The 19,715-nt window shown below is 50.8% G+C and overlaps 1 protein-coding gene across 7 annotated transcripts in view; it reads right to left on the bottom strand.

The window, feature by feature from the left end:
- The window catches only part of KMT2D (lysine methyltransferase 2D), a 1,389,531-nt gene that overhangs the window by 1,096,433 nt on the left and 273,383 nt on the right, over nt 1-19,715 (bottom strand). For all 7 annotated transcript variants that reach the window (XM_085600422.1, XM_085600421.1, XM_085600420.1 and 4 more), the window contains exon 10: nt 4,508-4,647. In XM_085600422.1, the coding sequence (XP_085456548.1) occupies nt 4,508-4,647 (140 nt within the window). The remainder of the gene's footprint in view (nt 1-4,507; nt 4,648-19,715) is intronic.

Here is a 19,715-nt window from a genome sequence, read left to right on the forward strand (position 1 = left end):
AAATGGACTGAATGGTAAAATCGAAATGGCATGCTTTTTATAATATCTTGAAGATGATCTGGTTCGGCCTATGGTGATTAAGAAAGCAATCAATATGACTATGTATGACGTGACCGCAGTTATTTAACCTGTGGACTACACATGTTTTGTCTAATGTCTATGTACATCTTTGTTGTTTGTTTTTAGAAATGTCAAGACTATTTGTTGTTGATGCACTGAATGCAAATGTGAATTGACAACACTAACCAGTATTGCATGCATCTTAAACCTCACATACGTTTTATTATATTTTGTTTCACATCTCAATATTCCTTTCTCGTTGAAATGTAAGGAATATGCTACTTACCAGTATGCATCTGTTCTTGGCATGTAGAGCTGCAGATCTACACACTTGTACATAGATCGCCATCTGGTGTAGGGCCCGGATGTTTGCAGTTGTTTTTCCTCTTGGAAAGTCTTTGGAAGTCACGAGGTCGGTGCCTCCTCCTTTGGATCGTATTGCGCATGGGCTCCATCCTCAGATTGTTTTTCTCCGCCATCGGGCTCGGATGTGATCTTCGCGCTCCGGTTCCGAACAGCTTCCAGTTCTCCAATCGACGCGCAATCCTCACCCTAATTCGCGGTATTGTTTTGATCGCGTTCTCCACACTCTGCGCGGCTCTCAACGATCAAGACCTTCGATTCCAGTCGTCGACGACGACGGCCTTCGGGCCTACCCAAGCTCCGGTCCTGGCTAATGGAAAGGACTCCCTTCAAGAAGTGCCCTCGATGTGGGTCCAAATTCCCCCACACTGATCTCCACGAAGTATGTAACCTCTGCCTCTCCCCTGAACACGAGGCTCAAGACTGTCCGGTCCAAGATAACCATTCGAGACCGAAGGGCATGAAGAACCATGGCACACTCTGCGACGGCGATTCCAGATGACATCTTCGGAGAAGGCGTCGACGCTCCAGAAGAACATCACACTGACGAGGGCCTCGTCAGCACCTCCGGAGCAGACGATTCAGATGTGGAGGACATCACTCCGGCACAGAGGGTCGTGAGTACCGAATTTCCCCCCCCCCCCCCCACACTCGACGGCAGCGAAAAAGGCTTCGGTCACGCCTTCGCCTCCGGGCCTAGGTAAGACCAAAGACACTGTTTCCCACACCGCATCTTTGGGACTGGTAAAGAAGCCGATTAAGCCTTCCGGCGGCTCGGGCTCGAGCCAGCCCACCGTCGGTGCCGAGAAACACTCCTCCGCACCGACGGCGAAAAAGAAAATGGCCTCCTCGGCACAGAGCTCCATACCGAAACACTCTGTGCCGAAACCCAGCTCAAGCGCCTCGGTACCGACACCATCCCAGGAACCGACCAAAAAACACAAGGCCATCGACACCGATATCTCTAAGCAGAAAACCATCTCGGCACCGAGTAAACAAACAGCCCTTTCCAAACCACATAGTTCCAAACAGTGGACTAGCACAGACTCTAAAACCAGAAAACCAACAGCCCCCATGCCTTCGGCGCCGACGGACAAGCCACCCTCGGAAGGACTCTTTACACCAGATCCATTGCAAAAGGCATTGATCAAGGACCCCAAAACCGGACACTTGAAGCTCAGCATCAACAAGACAGCTGGAAAAACCTGCCCCAGCTCCACCTCCAAAGAGGAAGGACTCTGCTACCTCCCCTTTTAGAATGCCTTCACCACCTCCTCCACCCTCCCCTCCTCCAGAGATACCAAAGGGGATGATGGACGGAGCGCGTGAGCAAATCAAACACTTACCCCCAGTCAACTGATCTGGGTTTAATCCATCATCATTCTTTAGCTCACTCCACCACCCCAGTTCAGACATGGCCATATCCTGGCTGAAGAGGGGTGAAACCCCGAAACCGGTCCTAGGATGCTTGTTTCCAGTCCAGGGAGGACCTGGCTTGGCAGTTCGGGCTGGACTGTTCCCATGAGGCACAGGGTCCAGACTGATTTGCATATGGCCAGGTTCAAACTGGGGTGGCATGGTGAGCAAAAGAATGATGGATTTAACCCAGATCTCTTGACTGGGGTTGAATGTTTTGATTTGTTCTGCATTCCGTCCATCAATTGTGTGTCTTTTGCTTTCTCGCCCTAAGTGCGCCAGGAATGCCCAGACGTGGGTCCTGGGCTCACTGTGCCACTGGAATCAAGCTATCCTGGCTGAAGAGGGTTGAAACCCCGAAACCGGTCCTAGGATGCTTGGTTCCAGACCTGGCTTGGCAGTTCGGGCTGGACTGTTCCCATGAGGCACAGGGTCAAGACTGATTTGCATATGGCTGGGTTCAAACTGGAAGGGCATGGTGAGCAAAAAAACGATGGATTTAGGCCCAGATCTCTGTACTGGGGTGAATGTATGACATTGTTCTGCATTCTGTCCATCAACTGTTTTTGCATTCATATTTGTCCTAGCACTTCACTTTAGGAAACAACCGTATCGTCCTGACTTGAACCCTTCATTGTTCCGTCACATCATTGTGTCGTATCAAACAGCATTGAGGAGGTTGCAAGCAAACATTTTTCGAGGTATGCAGGGCACATAATAAACATTTAAGTATTACTCTTCATGTCTAATTACACCACTCTTTATTGAAAATCATAAACTTGTTTTTTGCACTTCAACGCATTGGTGATCGGAATGGTGATTCCTTTTCTTGGTTGGAATCGGCATGCAGCAGCTTTCTTTTGTGTAAGCTTCTTCACGCATTTGTTTCACTCGGTCTGGAGAAGAGCACATCCTGTAAACACACACCCCTCAATTTCACTGTGCACAAGCACAGTTGCCTTTACTACACTGATTTTCTGGTTCACCTGTGGGTTCAGTGACACGCAGTTGCTGGTTTCTCCAGGAGTGACATTTGCATGACATCCTTTGTTGATCAATGGCCACCTAATCCTCATATCGGTCATACAAAGGTAATATTCTTTTGGCAAGAGCTTACTAGGAGAGGTGCTGTTGATGTTCTTCTAAATCACCCAAATGGTCTGTTAATGTAATAATTGGTTTTTCTTGGAATGCCACTGTTTTTTTGGAGTGTATAAAAGGTTTAAGATGATTATGATTTTCAATGTGATTAGAGTTATAGGAAAACACATACCTACATATATACACACAACCACACACACACACACATGCATAATTGTTTTTGCAGTGTCTCCTGGGGAAGGGTTTCCGACACCCGAAATGGATTGGGATTAACTGGATTGATTCAAGACACAGCTGTCTGCTTTCATGTTGAATACATTTTTGTACAGAACATTTATTGAAACAAATGGTTTATTTTTTGAACCCTCATACGTTTTGTGTATGAAATTGATTCACTTGAACATAATAATTTATTAAGATCTAACCTAAGGGCCTGATGGTTTGAGCACTCTGTATCCAAGAAACTGCACTTTCCTGGATCTTTCATAACTCAGGGATGGGTGCCATGTCGACTCTTCAGTTTAGTCTACACCAGAACACGCAAACTGCAGTGGTAGTGAGTGGTTGTTCAGGTGAGTTGTCTCTGAGGGTGGAATAATACAGGCTACAGCCCTCAGAGGCCCTCTGTGGTCACAAGGCCCCTTGGTACCAGGGGTACCTTTTACAAGGGACATACAGTTGGCCCAGAGGTGTGCCAATTGTGTAGACAAAGTTACAGTTTGGGGATAGAACACATGCCCTGGGAACCTGATTGGCGGGGACCAAGGGCACACTCAGTCAAGTTGGCATCAGGTATCTGGCAAAAAGTTAGGGAGGTAGCCATGCAAAAAGGGGCACTTTCCTACAGGTGACCATGTCAAAAAGGGGCACCCTTCTACATTAACTTAATTAGGCTGTAGAACACGTCTCCTTTTCCAGGTACTGAACGGATGCCTTTAATTACTCAGAGAAAAGTGTCCCACCACCTACAGATCTCAGGAGTCCAATAATAGTCACAATTGTTCTACTCTTCTCTTTCCTTCCAACCTGGGTAAAGCATGGTCCCTTTATCTTACAACTGTCAGCCTGCAGACACTCATATGAACTACCCAGTGGACCTACAAGGCTGCACAGTGGCAAGAGTCACAGATCTACAGAAATGAGGTGGGAGAAAAAGCACTAGCAGAAGCAGTGCTGTCCCTACTCAACTCAATCCAGAATTGCATTAAAAAATAAATAAAATCCATTTTGCTTTTGGATATGAATTTACCCTTAAAGAAACAAGATATGTGCTGTTTGTCACTAGATAAGAGCAGGTGTGTTGAAGCCTAGGTTGTCAGAATCATCCTCAAATCCAAACTTCGTTTTTTCCACTACATCAAACCTAAAGTTATAGAATATTGTTCCTCCAATGGCCATAGCGCCAGCACGGATTTAGAGCTACACATCGCAGTGAAGTTTCTGGATTCTCACAACATCTCCTAAATTAACACTCGTGTTCAGACAAAGTCCAGTAACAAGCACCTCTGCTTCTTACCAGGAACCTTCTAACTTAATCCTGGACGCCTCTATGAAATTCAAGACTTACCTAGTGGTTTGGCTTTTGATTCCAAATGTTCCTGTGATGTAGTCATGTTACTGACTGCATTCTGAAGAGCTCTGCAAGCGGGACAAGAGTAATCAACTGGTAGCCGATCCAGGGCGCCTTCGCACTGTGTGTGAGTGAATCTGAGGGACAAAAACATGAGTAAAACAGTCAACAATGAATAAGACATCAACTGCAGAGGCATCCGCAATATTACTGAACTACGTGAACGGATTAATTTGGTAGGTGAGTGTCTGTATAAAAATTTGGGGCTACTGAATACTACCTCAAGAACCCAATTTACTAGTCTGAACTCAAAACACTAAAGCTTTACACAACTACCTTCTGGTTATTGTTATGTTAAACAATTTCGTATTGCGCACGTTCACCTTCCGGTTTCTTGCACCGAGTACAGGAACATACTCTAAAGCTCAGAGTCTCATGCTAATGCTTTTGTAAAGTGCCATGTTTTTAGAAGTATTCTAAATTTAGATTAACAGGTGGACATTCTGATATTAAGGGGGAAAGAGATCCAGAGCCGAGTGGCCAATAGAAAGAATCTGGAGCTTCCCAATCTCTTCTTCCTAAAAAGAGGAATAGCCAGAATGTGGAGATGTGATGACCTCAAATCACGGACAGATGTTTTACTTTTGAATTCTGTAGGACATGAACTCAGGACTGTATCCATGAAGTGTTTTAAAAATTATGCATCCTGTTGACAGCAAAAGGATTTGCGTATCATCTGCATAGTTAACAATTCTCCCCTCCGTTTTCCTTACAGTTGCCAATACACAATACCTACATATACACAATACATCTATATATACATCCATCTACATCTATATACATACATACACACACATACATACCATCTCTATATAATGAGGAGGACCCCTGAGGCACACACAGGTCAAGTGGATCATAGGAGAACCAAAGGGGGGGGGGGGGGGGGGGGGGGGGGAGTCAAACCAACCAGGAACGGTCCTTTAAAAAAAAGCAACAAACCAATCAAGTGTCGTGCCCTGGATACCCACAGCTCCGACATGGTCCACCAGAAGTTCATGATCGACCGTGTCGAACGCCGCCGAGAGATCAAGGAGCAATAACGCCTGTGCAGTACTTTTAACAACCTCTTCCCTCATGTAATTCAACAATGACAAGATCACTGCCTCTGTAGAGTGAGCCGGGCGAAAGAGAGCTTGATGGGAATCAAGAACATGACTTTCCTGAAGAAAAGATCAGAGATGGTTGGCAACAAAATGGTTACTTACTAGTAGGAGTAGTTTTTCAGCTTGAAGAATTTTCTGGATTCACATGCTGTGCATCATTCCGCCATCTAGTGGTTGGGTCCGGAATGGTCTTTTTTTTCTTTAAATTTTGGTCACTGTCGACCACCATTTGGTGCCAGGTACGTCCCCTGTGTGATGTCAGACGGTATCCTGGAGGTCGACGTGCATGGTGGCCACCTTCTGACTTTTTTTTGTTTTCCTTATGTGTTGTAATCCTTGAGATGTTTTTTTAAATACTGTTGTAGTCCTTTGCTTCCCCACCTGCTTGTTTTCCTTATAGGGGAGGCCGGGTGGGTCGCCTGTGAATCCAGAAAATTCTTCAAGCTGCAAAACTACTCCTACTGGTAAGTAACCATTTCGTTTAGCAGCGTGAATCCTTTTCTGGATTCACATGCTGTGCATCAGATTACGTAGCGGTTTCTCCTGTGTCTGGGAGGCTGTGCTGAAAGGAAGACCTTGCAAACAGGTGTTGAAACACCTTCTGTCCAATTAGAGCTTCCTTATTCATTTTTATATCCACACAATAATGCTTTGTAAAAGTGAGTGGCAATTGCCATGTTGCTGTACAAATGGATTCAATGGGCACATTGGCCATAAATGCCAGCGTTGCTCCTTTCTTCCTTGTGGAGTGAGCTGTTGGTTGCAATGTTAGTTTTTTTTTGGCATTGGAATAACATAATTGGATAGCTTGTACTATCCATCTTGCAATAGTTGCTTTTGTAACAGCTGATCCTGTGTTATGCGTGTAAGAAACAAACAATTGCTTTGTTTTTCTGATTTGTTTCTGTTTTCTGTAAATAATACAGTAAAGTCCTTCTTACATCCAGGGTATAAAGGCTTCGCTCTGCTCTTGTTTGGGGGTCTTTGAAGAAAACTGGCGGTAGAATGTTTTGATTTAAGTGATACTTGGATACCATGTTTGGTAAGAATTGTGAGTTAGTTTTTAAGATTACTTTATGCTTTAAGAGTTGTAAGTAGGGTTCTTGTATAGTTAATGCTTGCAGTTCACTTACTCTTCGTAATGATGTTATAGAAATTAGAATCTTTTAATGAGTGGTCTTGTAAAAAAAAGCTTTTGCATGATTTTCCTCTGGTATAAGCCACTATTGCAGCAAGGTGCACCTTGAGGCTTGCAAAATTGATGCTGCTGTCCAAGAGGTAAGTTAAGATATGTAATAACAGTTTCTTGTGTACTGATAGAATTAGTTTTGGTGTTAGTGGTGCACCATGTGGTGTATCGCTTCCATTTAGCTGTCTAACATTTTCTTGTTGACTGTTTTCTTGCTTCTTTTAGAATTTCCATGGTTCTGAGCGGTAGATTGAGGTGACTAAATTCTATGTATTCAGGCGCCAGGCTGTTAGTAGTAGCGTTGCTGGCTCCGTGTAAAAGATCTGTCCCTGTTTTATTGTAAGCAGGTCTTTTGATGCTTCGATTCTGATCATTTCTCCTTTAGATCGTTCTAGGGGGAGTGGAGTACCATGTCTGCCTTGGCCCGTGAGGAGAAATAAAAATCATGTTTGTTCCTGGTTCCTTTGCTTTTTGTAGCACTCTTTGTATTAGGGATATTGGTGGAAAGGCACTTTCACATTTCAGTGAAAGTGCATTTCCCTTTGACAGGTGGCAAAGCTTTTGGCATTTCTTGTTCTGCATTGTTACAAACCGGTCCAACACTGGAGTTCCCCAGATGTTGAATAGATACTGCACTGTTGTCTGTTTTAACTCCCATTCGTGGGAGCAGTTGTTTTGTCTGCTCAGTTGGTCTGCTGTAATGTTAATCCCTGGTAGATGTACTGTCAGTAGACTGTTCTTTTGGGGTATCGCCCAATACAAGATTTCCTGTGCAAGCTTGCTCAGGGAAAAATACCTTGTCCCCCTGTTTGTTCAGGTAGAACATTGTAGTTGTATTATTTGTTTGTATTAATATGTTTTTCCCCTAAATATGTTTCTGGAATGCCTTGAGTGCCAGAAACACAGTTTTACTCTCCAGAAAATTGATATTTAGTTTTGTCCTTTTCGCTCCACTGACCATGAACTTTCAGCTGGTTAAGATGTGCACCCCACCCGTTGGATGCATCCGTGGTGACTGCCACAGATTGAGTTGGGTCCTTGAAAGGTCTCTCCTGTGCTATGTTGTTGGATGCCCACCATTGTATCTATGCTTGCACCCTATGTGTAACAAACACTAGATCCTCCCAACTTCATGTGGCTTGTGACCAGCTGTTGGGGAGCCATTCTTGGTATGGGCGCATGTGTAGGCGAGTGTGAGGGATGAGTGGGATACATGATGCCATCATGCCCATTAGTTTCATTACTTTCCTCGCTGTCAGAAAATGTCCCCTCTGGTAGAGGTCTGTTTCTTGATGGATAGCTTGCATTCGGGCTTGGGTGGGATAAGCCTATGCGTTTTCTGTGTTCAGTCTTGCTCCGAGGAAGGTTTTTTCTCTTTCTGGTGGTGTTGAAGATTTCTTGTGGTTAATTGAGAAGGAATATGCTACTTACCAGTATGCATCTGTTCTTGGCATGTAGAGCTGCAGAGTTGTACACTTAGCATAGATCGCCATCTGGTGTTGGGCCCGGATGTTTGCAGTTTGTTTTTCTTCTTGGACAGTCTTTGGAAGTCACGAGTTTGGTGACTCCTCCTTCGGTCCGTACTGCGCATGGGCTTCGGCTCCATCCTCAGATTGTTTTTCGCCAACAGGGAAATGATGGAGCGTAGTAATAACAGTGAGAAACCCATGTGTTGTATCTAAATAAGATGTACTGGAACGGATACAGGTAGCCGGGAAGGCGGGTGGGCGTGTACAACTCTGCAGCTCTACGTGCCAAGAACAGATGCATACTGGTAAGTAGCATATTCCGTTCGAGGCATATGAGCTGCAGATTGTACACTTAGCATAGATTATATAGCAGTACCCAACCCTAGCGGCGACCACCGGTATCCGTTGCAGCTGTTTGAAAAAGTGTCTTTAGTACAGCCTGGCCCACCCTAGCTTGCTGCTTGGAATGCACATCTACACAGTAGTGTTTTGTGAAGGTGTGCGGTGTAGACCATGTGGCTGCCTTGCAGATGTCATCTAAGGGTATATTCCCTAGAAAAGCCATAGAAGCCCCTAACTTTCTTGTAGAGTGGGCTTTAGGGGGAACAGATAATGTTCTCTTTGCCTTTTGATAGCAAATTTGTATGCATTTTACAATCCACCTAGCTATCCCTGATTTTGAAATGGGGTTGCCTTTATGTGGTGGAGAGAAGGAAACGAACAATTGTTTAGTCTTCCTGAAGGGTTGCGTTCTTTGTATGTAGTATAGTAACGCCCTTTTTACATCAAGCGTGTGTAAGGCCCTTTCTGCAACAGATTGGGGTTGCGAAAAGAAGACAGGTAATTTCACTGATTGATTGAGGTGGAAGGGGGAAATGACTTTGGGCAGAAACTTCGGATTTGTGCGAAGTATGACCTTGCTGTGATGCATTTGTATGTAGGGTTCCTGTATGGTGAACGCTTGTATTTCACCAACCCTTCTAAGGGAAGTGATAGCTACAAGGAAAGCTGTTTTCCAGGTGAGAAACTGTAGCTCACATTTGTGCATTGGTTCGAAGGGCGGACCCATTAGACGTGTAAGAACCAAATTTAGATTCCATACAGGGGAAGGTGGTGCCCTGGGAGGAATTACTCGTTTAAGGCCTTCCATGAAGGCTTTAATAGCGGGCACTCTGAAGAGTGATAAATGCTGCCTGTTTTGTAGATAGGCAGCGATCGCTGCTAGGTGTAGGCGTATGGATGAATATGCCAGGTTACACCTGTGAAGATGGAGCAGATAGCATATTATGTGCTGTATGGATGCATCTAGAGGGTTGATTGTATTGTTACGGCAGTAAATTACAAATCTTTTCCACTTTGCGGCATAGCATGCTCTAGTGGTAGGGCGTCTGGCTTCCATGATGATGTTCATGCAATCAGGGGGAAGGTTAAGGTATCCGAATTCTAGGATTTCAGGAGCCAGATCGCCAGGTTGAGCTGAGCTGGGTCCGGGTGCCTGATTTCTCCATGGTTCTGGGTTAGGAGGCATGGGGATAGATGCAATTTTTGATGTGGTACCACTGACAGTTGTAGTAGCGTGGTGTACCACGGCTGCCTGGCCCACGTCGGAGCTACCAGAATGAGTGTGAGGGAGTGCTGTTGTAGCTTCCTGACCACTAATGGAATTAGTGGGAGAGGTGGAAAGGCGTATGCAAATCTGCCTGACCAGTTCATCCATATCGCATTGCCCTTGGACAATGGGTGTGGGTATCTGGCGGCGAAGCTTGGGCATTTTTTGTTTTCGTGGGTGGCGAAGAGGTCTATCTGAGGATGCCCCCACTGTTGGAAGAATGGGTGAAGAACTTGTGGATGCAGTTCCCATTCGTGTAGTTGTTGTGTTTGTCTGCTGAGCAGATCTGCCATGGTGTTTTGTACGCCTGGAACGTGCTGTGCCAGGAGAAAGATGTTTTGGGGAATTGCCCATCTCCATATGCTCTGGGCTAAGCGGGAGAGCTGGGGAGAATGTGTCCCCCCCTGTTTTTGTATATAATACATCGCAGTCATATTGTCTGTGCGAATGAGGACTGCTTTGCCCGAAATCTGTTTTTGGAAAGATTTTAGGGCTAGAAAGATCGCCAAGAGCTCCAGGTGGTTGATGTGGAGCGATTTTTGCTGTGGCGTCCATAGACCTTGCATGGTGAGGTGTAGGAGGTGCGCTCCCCAGCCGGAGAGCGATGCGTCCGCTGTTAGAATCACCTGAGGAACCGGGTCCAGGAACGGCCGCCCTTTGGAAAGGTTTGTGGTGTTCCACCACTGCAGAGAGTGATGTGTGCGGCCGTCCACCAACACCAGATCCGTCAGCTGACCCTGGGCCTGGTTCCACTGTTGTGCTAGGCACTCTTGAAGTGGACGCATGTGGAGTCTTGCATGGGGCACTATGAAGATGCAAGACGCCATCATTCCTATGAGCTTCATAAACACTCTTGCTGGAAGAGAGTGTTGAGGAAGGAATGTTTTGCGTAAGGCTTGAATGCTTGTGATTCTGGCTGAGTTTGGATAGGCAATACCCTTGGAGGTGTCTATAGTGGCCCTGAGATATTGCTTTGTGTGAGATGGTATGAGGTGGGACTTTTGGTAGTTCACCGTGAAGCCTAGCTGGTGGAGCAGTTGTATGGTGCTGTTTGTATGCTGCACACATTGGTCGTAGGACGTGGCTTTTATCAGCCAGTCGTCCAGGTAAGGGAAGACGTGAATGTGTTGACGTCTGAGGTGTGCTGCTACTACTGCTAGGCATTTGGTAAACACCCGCGGTGCGGTGGTGACCCCGAAGGGGAGAACCGTGAATTGGTAATGTTGCCCGTCCACCACGAACCTGAGGTATTTCCTGTGAGAGGGGTGTATTGGAATGTGAAAGTATGCGTCTTTCAGATCCAAGGTTGTGAGAAAGTCTCCCTGGCAGAGGAGTGGGAGGACTTGCTGTAGGGTGACCATGTGAAAATGGTCTGAGTGTATGTAGGCATTTAGAGGCCGGAGGTCGAGAATGGGTCTGAGGGTCCCCTCTTTCTTTGGTATTAAGAAATATAGGGAGTAGACCCCTAGATTTTGTTGATTGACGGGGACCTGCTCTATAGCGTGTTTTTGGAGGAGTGAGAGTACCTCTTGTTTGAGCAGTGTGGAATGTTCTTGAGACATTGGACGGTGCCTTGGTGGGATATTGGGTGGGGTAGATGTTAGTTCGAGACAGTACCCTGACCGAATGATTTGGGTTACCCATTTGTCCGATGTTATGGACTCCCATACGTGGATAAAGTTTTGTAGTCTGCCCCCGACCGGAGTGGAATGGTCTGGGGGGAGCGGAGGGGAGTCATTGTGCGGGGGGGGTGGCATAACGGGTGGTGGTTTTGCCCCTGCCCTTATTGTTTTTTTTTTTTTTTTTTTTTTTTTTTTTTGAAACCGTTTATTGCAGTTTGAAAAAGTTACAGGTATGGGCCTACAACCACTCGGCCGGCCGCTAGAGTGACAAAAGCATTTTGCATACATACAGTAAGAGTCTCTCGGCAGTGCAGATTAGCAAAACAGGAGAAATCAATGTTGCAGGCCGCATAGCTCCATGCCCACAGTACGGTTCCCTTTTATCAAACAAAACACAAAAAACCACACCCGCAAGGCAACCCGCGATCCAAAGTGACAGCACGTGCTCCATAAGTGGGGGATCCCAACCAGCAGCAGAACTCTGGAGAGGGGAATGGGAATAGATCAGGGACTGGGGGACCGCGTGCCCAAGGCCGAGGGAGGGGGGCCATCTAGGGAGACGGAGCAGGCGAGGCAGCCGGTAGCAGTGGCGGCTCACAAATACCCCCGCGGTAGGCGTTCCAGGGGCCCCAGATTTTCACCCACGCCCCAGGCTTACCCCTCGCCACATACACCACCTTTTCACGAAACATACACCAATCCATATGCTCTTTCCAGGCCAACACCGCAGGGGGCCTCTGGGATCCCCACAATTGAGCAATGTCACGCTTAGCTATCATGTATCCCAGAGTCACCCACCGCGTCTGCGGGACCGAATAGTCATTTGGTTCCCACACATTCAGCAAGCATCTCCTCGCTTCAGGCAACAGCGCGACACGCGTAACCACACGCAGGACCTCATGCACACCACGCCAGAATCGCTCCACCTTTGGGCACTCCCACAGTATATGCATGAAAGTTGCCAACGCGCCACAGCCACGCTTACACATTCCGTCACCAGCAAAGCCCATACGTAGAAGCCTTGGCCCCGTCACGTAAACCCGGTGAAGGATCTTAAGCTGGACGAAACGAAGGCGAGCCGGGATGGCCACCTCTTTTGGAGAGGCCACCGCGGAAATCCAATCCTCGTCGTCCAGCTCTAGCCCGTCGGCAACCCAGGCCTCGCGGAGACTAGTCAGCAGGCACAATCTGTCGTTGATCAGTTTTTTATATATGAGGGAGATCGTGCTGTCTGGGACATGGCCATCCAGCACTCTGTCCTCCAGGGGGGAAGACTCCGGAATGGACGCGACATCCGGGAAGACGGAGCCCAGCGCATGGCGGACTTGCAGGTACCGAAAGTACTCACTGCCCTGCAGCTGAAACTCAGTCTGCAGCGTCGCAAAAGTCTTGAATCCCCCCCTCGTCCAGAGATCTCCCACAGTGCTGATTCCGATCGTGTCCCACTTCTCAAAGCCCTTCGACGTCCACAGGGAGCCCAACCTCTCAGACGCATATAGCGGTGACGCCCGGGTCAAACGGTCCTTCCACCCCATAGCTGCATTAGCCGCGTGCCAGACACGCACCATGACACGCGTCGGTCCCGTCAGACGGGGGTCGGGCGCGGCAGAGTAAAGCGCTCGATTGTAGTCGCCACTGGGCAGGAGCATCTTGTCCATCTCAAACGCCGGGTTCAAGGCGGGCCCGTAAAGGCCATGATTAATTGCAGCCAGTTGGGTGGCCCAGTAATACCGTTTAATGTCCGGGAGGGCGACCCCCCCATCGTACCACGGGAGCGTCAATTTAGCCAGAGCAATGCGCGGCCTCCCGTCCCAGAACAGGCGCCGCTGGAGGCCCTCCACCTCACGGAAGTAGCGTGCCGGAACCAAGTCCATAGTATTCTGGAGGGCGTAGAGGAAGCGCGGCAAGGACATCATTTTAAACAAGGCCGCTCGGCCGAGCGGCGAAAGCGGCAGACGCCGCCAGCGCACCACGTCCTCCTTCAAGCGCTGGAGGGGGGGCAGCAAATTCCGCTCATAGCGGGCCTCCGGGTCAAGAGTGATATATATACCCAGGTACCGAAACCCCTGGGAGGCAATCTGGATCGGACAGTCCCGTGGTAGGACCGGAGCCTCCCCGGAAAGCACATATACACAGGATTTCGCCCAGTTGATGACAAGGCCTGAGTTGCGACCGAATGAGCGCAAAACATCAACCAGGACGATCAGTGATTTACGCGGGGAGGCGAGATACAGGAGGATATCATCAGCATAGAGGGACACACGGTCCTCATGCTCGGGGGTCCAGCGGAGACCACGGATGGAAGGGTGCCACCGCAGCCACTCCGCCAGGGGCTCCAGGGCCAGTGCAAACAGGAGAGGTGACAAGGGGCAACCCTGTCGCGTGCCCCGCCCCAGCGCGAATGGGACCGAGACTCGCCCATTCACCACCACCTGCGCCAAGGGGCCCGAGTACAACAATTTGACCCAGCTAATAAAGCCCGGTCCAAATCCAAATTTCGCCAGCATCGCCCAGATGTATGGCCACTCAAGCGTATCAAACGCCATGGTGGCGTCCAAGGACGCCAAGATGGCCGGCTCCCGCACAAATGGGACACGCGCGAGCACACCGTGCAAGCGCCGCAGATTGAGCGCCGTGTTGCGGTGTGGTATAAAGCCAGATTGGTCTTGGTGGACCAAATCGCCCACCACACCAACCAACCGGTTGGCCAACACCTTGGCGAGGATTTTGGGCTCCGCGTTCAAGAGCGAGATCGGCCTATAGGAGGCGACCCGTTCACGGGGCTTCCCCTCCTTGTGGATCACCACGATTGTGGCCAGACGCTGGTCCGGCGGGAGGGAACCCTGCGAGTGTGCCGCCAGGAACATCGCGCGCAGGTGGGGCGCCAACACATCCGGGCGTAGCTTGTATAGTTCGATGGGGATACCATTGGGGCCCATGGCCTTGCCGGATGCAACCGAGCGAATAGCCAAGGCAATTTCGTCCGAGGTGGGAGGAGCGTCCAGCGAATCCCTGTCCTCCACCGTAAGGGAGGGCAGTGCGATGTCCCGAAGCAGGGCATGGGAATCTTCCTCCGAGCAGGGGGAAACCGGGGAGTAGACTTCGCGGAAATAATCCGCAAAGCAGGAGACAATGGCTTCCGGCTCGGTGACACACGCACCATCCGCACTCTCAATCAAAGGAACCACGCGACTCGCTCTCTCCCTCTTATCCAACCACGCAATCAATTTGCCAGCCTTATCACCCACATCATACAATCGCCCCTGCTGCTCTCGACTGAGGCCCCTGGCCGCCTCCGTGACGAGGGCCCGATAGGCCGCCTGCTTTAGGTGTAGAACATGCAGCTTGGCATCTGTTACCCCGCTCCCCAGGTCACCCTCCAGTTCTGCAATCTCGGCCTCTACCCGGGTCACCTCCTCCCGCTCGCGCCGCCGGGCATGGGAGATAAAGGAGAGGGCCTCCCCTCTAAGAACTACCTTAAAAGCCTCCCACAGGGTGATGGCCGAAGGGACCGACCCCACATTCTCGTCGAAATAACGCTGTAAGGATTTGATCAAATCGGCACGAATGGTGGGGTCGCGCAAATACCATGCATTGATTGGAGCCACCCTGCCATCCCCCCTCGGGAAGACATCGAAATGTAACAGCAATGGGGAGTGGTCTGAGATACCCCGCGCCAGATGGCGCACCTCCCCCACCCTCCCTGCATGGGCCGCCGGGACAAGGATGTAATCAAGCCGCGAGAGGCTACCATGGGCACCCGAGTGGAAGGTGTATTGCCGCTGTGCGGGATGCTTTAGTCGCCAGCAATCCACCAGGCCCAGCGTGTCTAAAAGGCCGGGCAGCCACGCCTGTGCCCGGGGGAGGTCCCTGGGGGGATGGCGATCCATAGACCCAGAAGCTACCGCATTAAAGTCCCCTCCAACCACCAGCAGGCCACTCGGAAGGTCCAGGAGGAGGCGACCCAGGTCCGCAAATGTGGTGGCTTGTAACCCAGGCGGGACGTACACTGATATCAAAATAAACACTCTACCCTCCATTCTTCCCACCAGGACAGTGTAGCGTCCCCTCTCATCATGGCGCACCTCATCGATCTCCAACGGGAGCGAGTTCTTGATCATAATACCCACCCCCCGCGAGCCCGAAGTGAATCCAGAATGGGCCGCCAAACGATAGCCCCGCCGATTCATTGCCTGAAAGGAGTTACCTATAAGGTGTGTCTCCTGCAGGAAGACAACATCTGGTGAAATACGTTTCAAGTACTGCAGGACCACACCACGCTTAATCCTATCCCCCAGGCCGTTAACATTCCATGACAACACAGTCAAATCCCTACCCCCCATCATACGTCGAAACAATCGGTCGTCCCCCACAGAGCATCGTAAAAACAACAATACAGTAGCGGGTTTGCCTTGCGGTGCAAACAAACAACACACCCCCCCCACCCCCCCATCCCAACAGAACTCCCCCCTCCCTGCACCCCTGCATGAGCCCAGACAGCCCCCCCAAAGTGCAGTGTGCCTGTCGCCCCATAGCTAAAAACTAACTAGTCCCCCAGAGGAGGAGGGAAGCCCCCAGCAGACCCCGCACGACCTCCATAGGAGGGGAACATATGCAATCAATAAATGGGGAAGGAACATCGTCCAGAGCAAGGCCTATTCAGTCACCCCTCAATTCTGATCCGGCGGGCCCTCCTCGCCAGCCGCGCCCCCCCCCGCCCCCCCGGCCCCGATCTCCAGGCAGAGTGTCCAACCAGTCCCCAGCCGCCTCGGGCCGGTCAAAGAAATGCGTGCGACCATCCACCTCCACCCTCAGCTTAGCTGGAAAAAGCATTGAGTACTTAAGGTTCAGGTCCCGTAGGCGACGTTTAACACCAAGAAAGCTCTGTCTCTGCTTCTGAACCGCCGGAGTAAAGTCTGGGTAGAAATGCACATCCATGTTGTCAAGCTTGACCGGTCCCTGTTGCCTGGAGGTCTGGAGGATAGCATCTCTGTCCCGAAAGTTAAAAATCCGGGCAATGAGAGGCCGCGGCGGGGCACCGGTCTTAGGTCTGCCCCCAGGGACCCGGTGAGCACGCTCCACCGCAAAAAGCTTACTCAGCCCCCGGGGCTGGAGATGGGTAAGGATCAATTCTTCCACAAAAAGATCTGCCGCCTCCGCCTCTCGTCCCTCCGGCACCCCCACAATACGGACATTATTCCTCCGGGCCCGACCCTCGGAATCCTCCAGTCGCCGGTCCATCAGGGCGCTCGCCTGGCCAAGCCGGCGCACCTCCTTTTGGAGGGCCACCACGTCCGTCGTGAGGCTCGTTGCGGTGTGGGCCAGGGAATCGACCCGGTCGTTCGTTTTAGACAAGTCTGCCATCACAAGGCTCACATCCACCAGGACGAGTCTATTTTTTGCGCTAGGGTGTCGAAACGCTGGTCCACCGAGGCCTTCATCTCTGCGATGGCGCCCATGACGTCCCGGAGGGTCAGATCCACAGGCTGAGCAGATGCCTCCGTCGGGCCCGCCGGGGATGTGCGCGATGTCTCCGGAGAACCCTTCTGGAGAGTGTAGCGGTCCATACTGTTAGCTTGGTGCGCCGTGCCACGGCGGGTCGTCTTCACCTTCGCCCGGTCGCCATCTTGTTTGGTGGACATGCTTGCTCTCCCACCGTCGTGCCAATCTCCTCGAACGGGCCGCTATACCAATTCACGGGCTCCGGGGGGGGTGGGGGCGACCACCGAACCGCAGGTCAACCCACAGCCGGCGGGTCAGCCGGGCACTTGGACAAGACCACACCACCGCACCCCGCTCCGCGGCCCCACCTCGCTTGAGGGCAAGGAGGGCGCAAAAGCGAAAGTGAAAGTGCGGGGTACGCGAGTCGCCCAGCCTTGCCCGCCGCTGTTGTTCACTTTGTCCCCGGATCGCCCCACTACTCCAACCCGGGGGGCCGGCGAGGAGAAGGCCGCAACCTTCGATCGGTGCTCCCACCGGTATCCGGGGTCCGATTCGAGCCCGAAAAACGGGTGGCGCCTCAGCTCGGGTTCCCCGACACAGTCCCCTCAACAAGGACAGGATATCGCCAGGATTAATTCAGGAGGTCGCGGAGGTCCTCGGGAGCCTCGCACCTACGCGGCCATCTTGGTTGCGCGCTAGGCTCCTCCCCCTGCCCTTATTGTTGTTACCCCTGTAACCACCTCTCTGATTGCCCTTTGAAAAGGTATTTTGAGGAGGGGACTTGTAGGAGGTAGAGGCGTTATCGGTGGAGGAGCCTCTGCCTATGCCACGAAAGGACGAGCGTCGAAAGGAACGTTTGGAGGCTTGTGTTTGGAGTGCCCCCATAGACTTTGCTGTGTCTGTGTCTTTTTTCATCTTTTCGAGCGCTTCGTCTACCTTTGGCCCAAAGAGTGTTTCCTGGTCAAAGGGGTGATTGAGTATGGATGCCTGGACTTCAGGCTTGAAACCTGAGATCCTGAGCCAGGCGTGGCGACGAAGCAGGACACTGGTATTTATGGCCCTAGAAGCAGTGTCGGCTGCATCGAGGGCACACTTAATGGAGGTGTTTGTAATTAGTTTACCCTCCTGTATCAGGTCATGAGCCTTGTGCTTGTATTTTTCTGGAAGGTGCTGCATAAGAGCCTCTAGTTCGTCATAGTGTGCTCTATCATATCGCGCAAGCAGTGCTTGTGTGTTTGCAATGCGCCACATGTTTGCAGCTTGGGAGGCGGTGCGTTTACCAGACGCGTCCAGAAGTTTAGATTCTTTGTCTGGCGGTGGGGCATCTCCTGAGGATTGGGAGTTAGCCCGCTTTCTAGCTGTGGAGACAACTAGGGAATCTAGGGGAGCAGGGCCCTTGATGTAAGCAGGGTCTGTGGGTGCCGCCTTATACTTCTTCTCTATTCTAGGGTTCAGTACTCTGGCTCTGACAGGGTCTTTGAACACCTCTGTAGCGTGCTTGGTGACACCCTTAAGCATGGGTAAAATGGAAGTGGATTTGTCTTGTATATCAAATGTATCCAGTAGGAAGTCTTCTTCTACTGGTTCACTGTGCATGTCCACCCCATGATAGTGTGCTGCTCTCTGCACTAAATGGTGAAACCCTAAGGAGTCCTCTGGAGGAGACGGTCTTGATGGGTATAAGTCGTCCTGAGGTACGTTGGGTATATCAGGGTTATTGTAATCCTCCCATGGATCTGGGGTCCCTGGTGGAGTGGGATCCATTGGGGCGTCCGCCGGGTAATTGTCCGGATCCCCATCATCCGGATCTGGGGATGGGGTCGGATCGTAGTGAGGTACAGGTGGCGGAGACCTGTGAGGTGGAGGTGGTGGAGGAGGTGGAGGGGGTAGGGGAGGCGGTAGTGGGGAGGGCACTCTGAGGGGAGAAGTAGCAGAGTCCTTCCTTTTGGGTGGAGGAGGAGGAGCCGGAGCATCAAGGCGTCTTTTCTTCGTAGTTAAAGTCAAAAGCCCAGTCTTTGGATCTTTGGACAAAGTCTTTTGTAAAGGGTCTGGTGTAAACAGAGCCAATGGTGTCGAGTCGTCTGTCGGCACCGGTGATTTCGGAACCGGGGGTTTCGATGGTCTGTGTGCGCCATGCTTTTTTGAGGTCTCCGGGTGTTTCGGCAACGAATGATGTTTCGGCGCCGGAGCATCGGTGCCGACAGATTTGTGTTTGTGTTTGGTCGGCACCGAGTGTCCAGGCTTCGGCACCGGTGGTTTCGGAGTCGAGCTGGATTTTGCAGTCTTCGGTGCCGGATGCTGTTTTTCGGCACCGGGTGTCGGCTGGCTCGATCCCGAGCTGCCATGAGACTTTGGGAGCTTCGACACCGGGCCCGAAGGTGGGGTGATCGAAGTTTTGGTTTTGCCCAGGCCGGCAGGCGAGGGAGTAACCTGAGTCTCTTTGGTTTTCGGCGTGGGGGTAGGAGGGGGCATATTACTCACGGCCCGCTGCGCTGGTGTAATGTCCTCCACGTCGGAGTCGTCGGCCTCGGAAGCGCTGACGACGTCTTCCTCCTGCTCGGTGTGTGTTTGCCCCGAAGCTTCGGCGTCGTCTCCGAAGATGTCCGGTGGAGCTGCAGAGGATGAGTGCGCCATGGTGCGTCGAGCTCTTCGATCTCGGATGGTCTTCTTCGATCGAAAAGACTTGCAGGCGGGGCAGTCTCTGGCCTCGT

The sequence above is a fragment of the Triturus cristatus genome, chromosome 4_2 (assembly GCF_964204655.1).
Source record: "Triturus cristatus chromosome 4_2, aTriCri1.1, whole genome shotgun sequence".
In the NCBI taxonomy this organism is placed as follows: domain Eukaryota; kingdom Metazoa; phylum Chordata; class Amphibia; order Caudata; family Salamandridae; genus Triturus; species Triturus cristatus.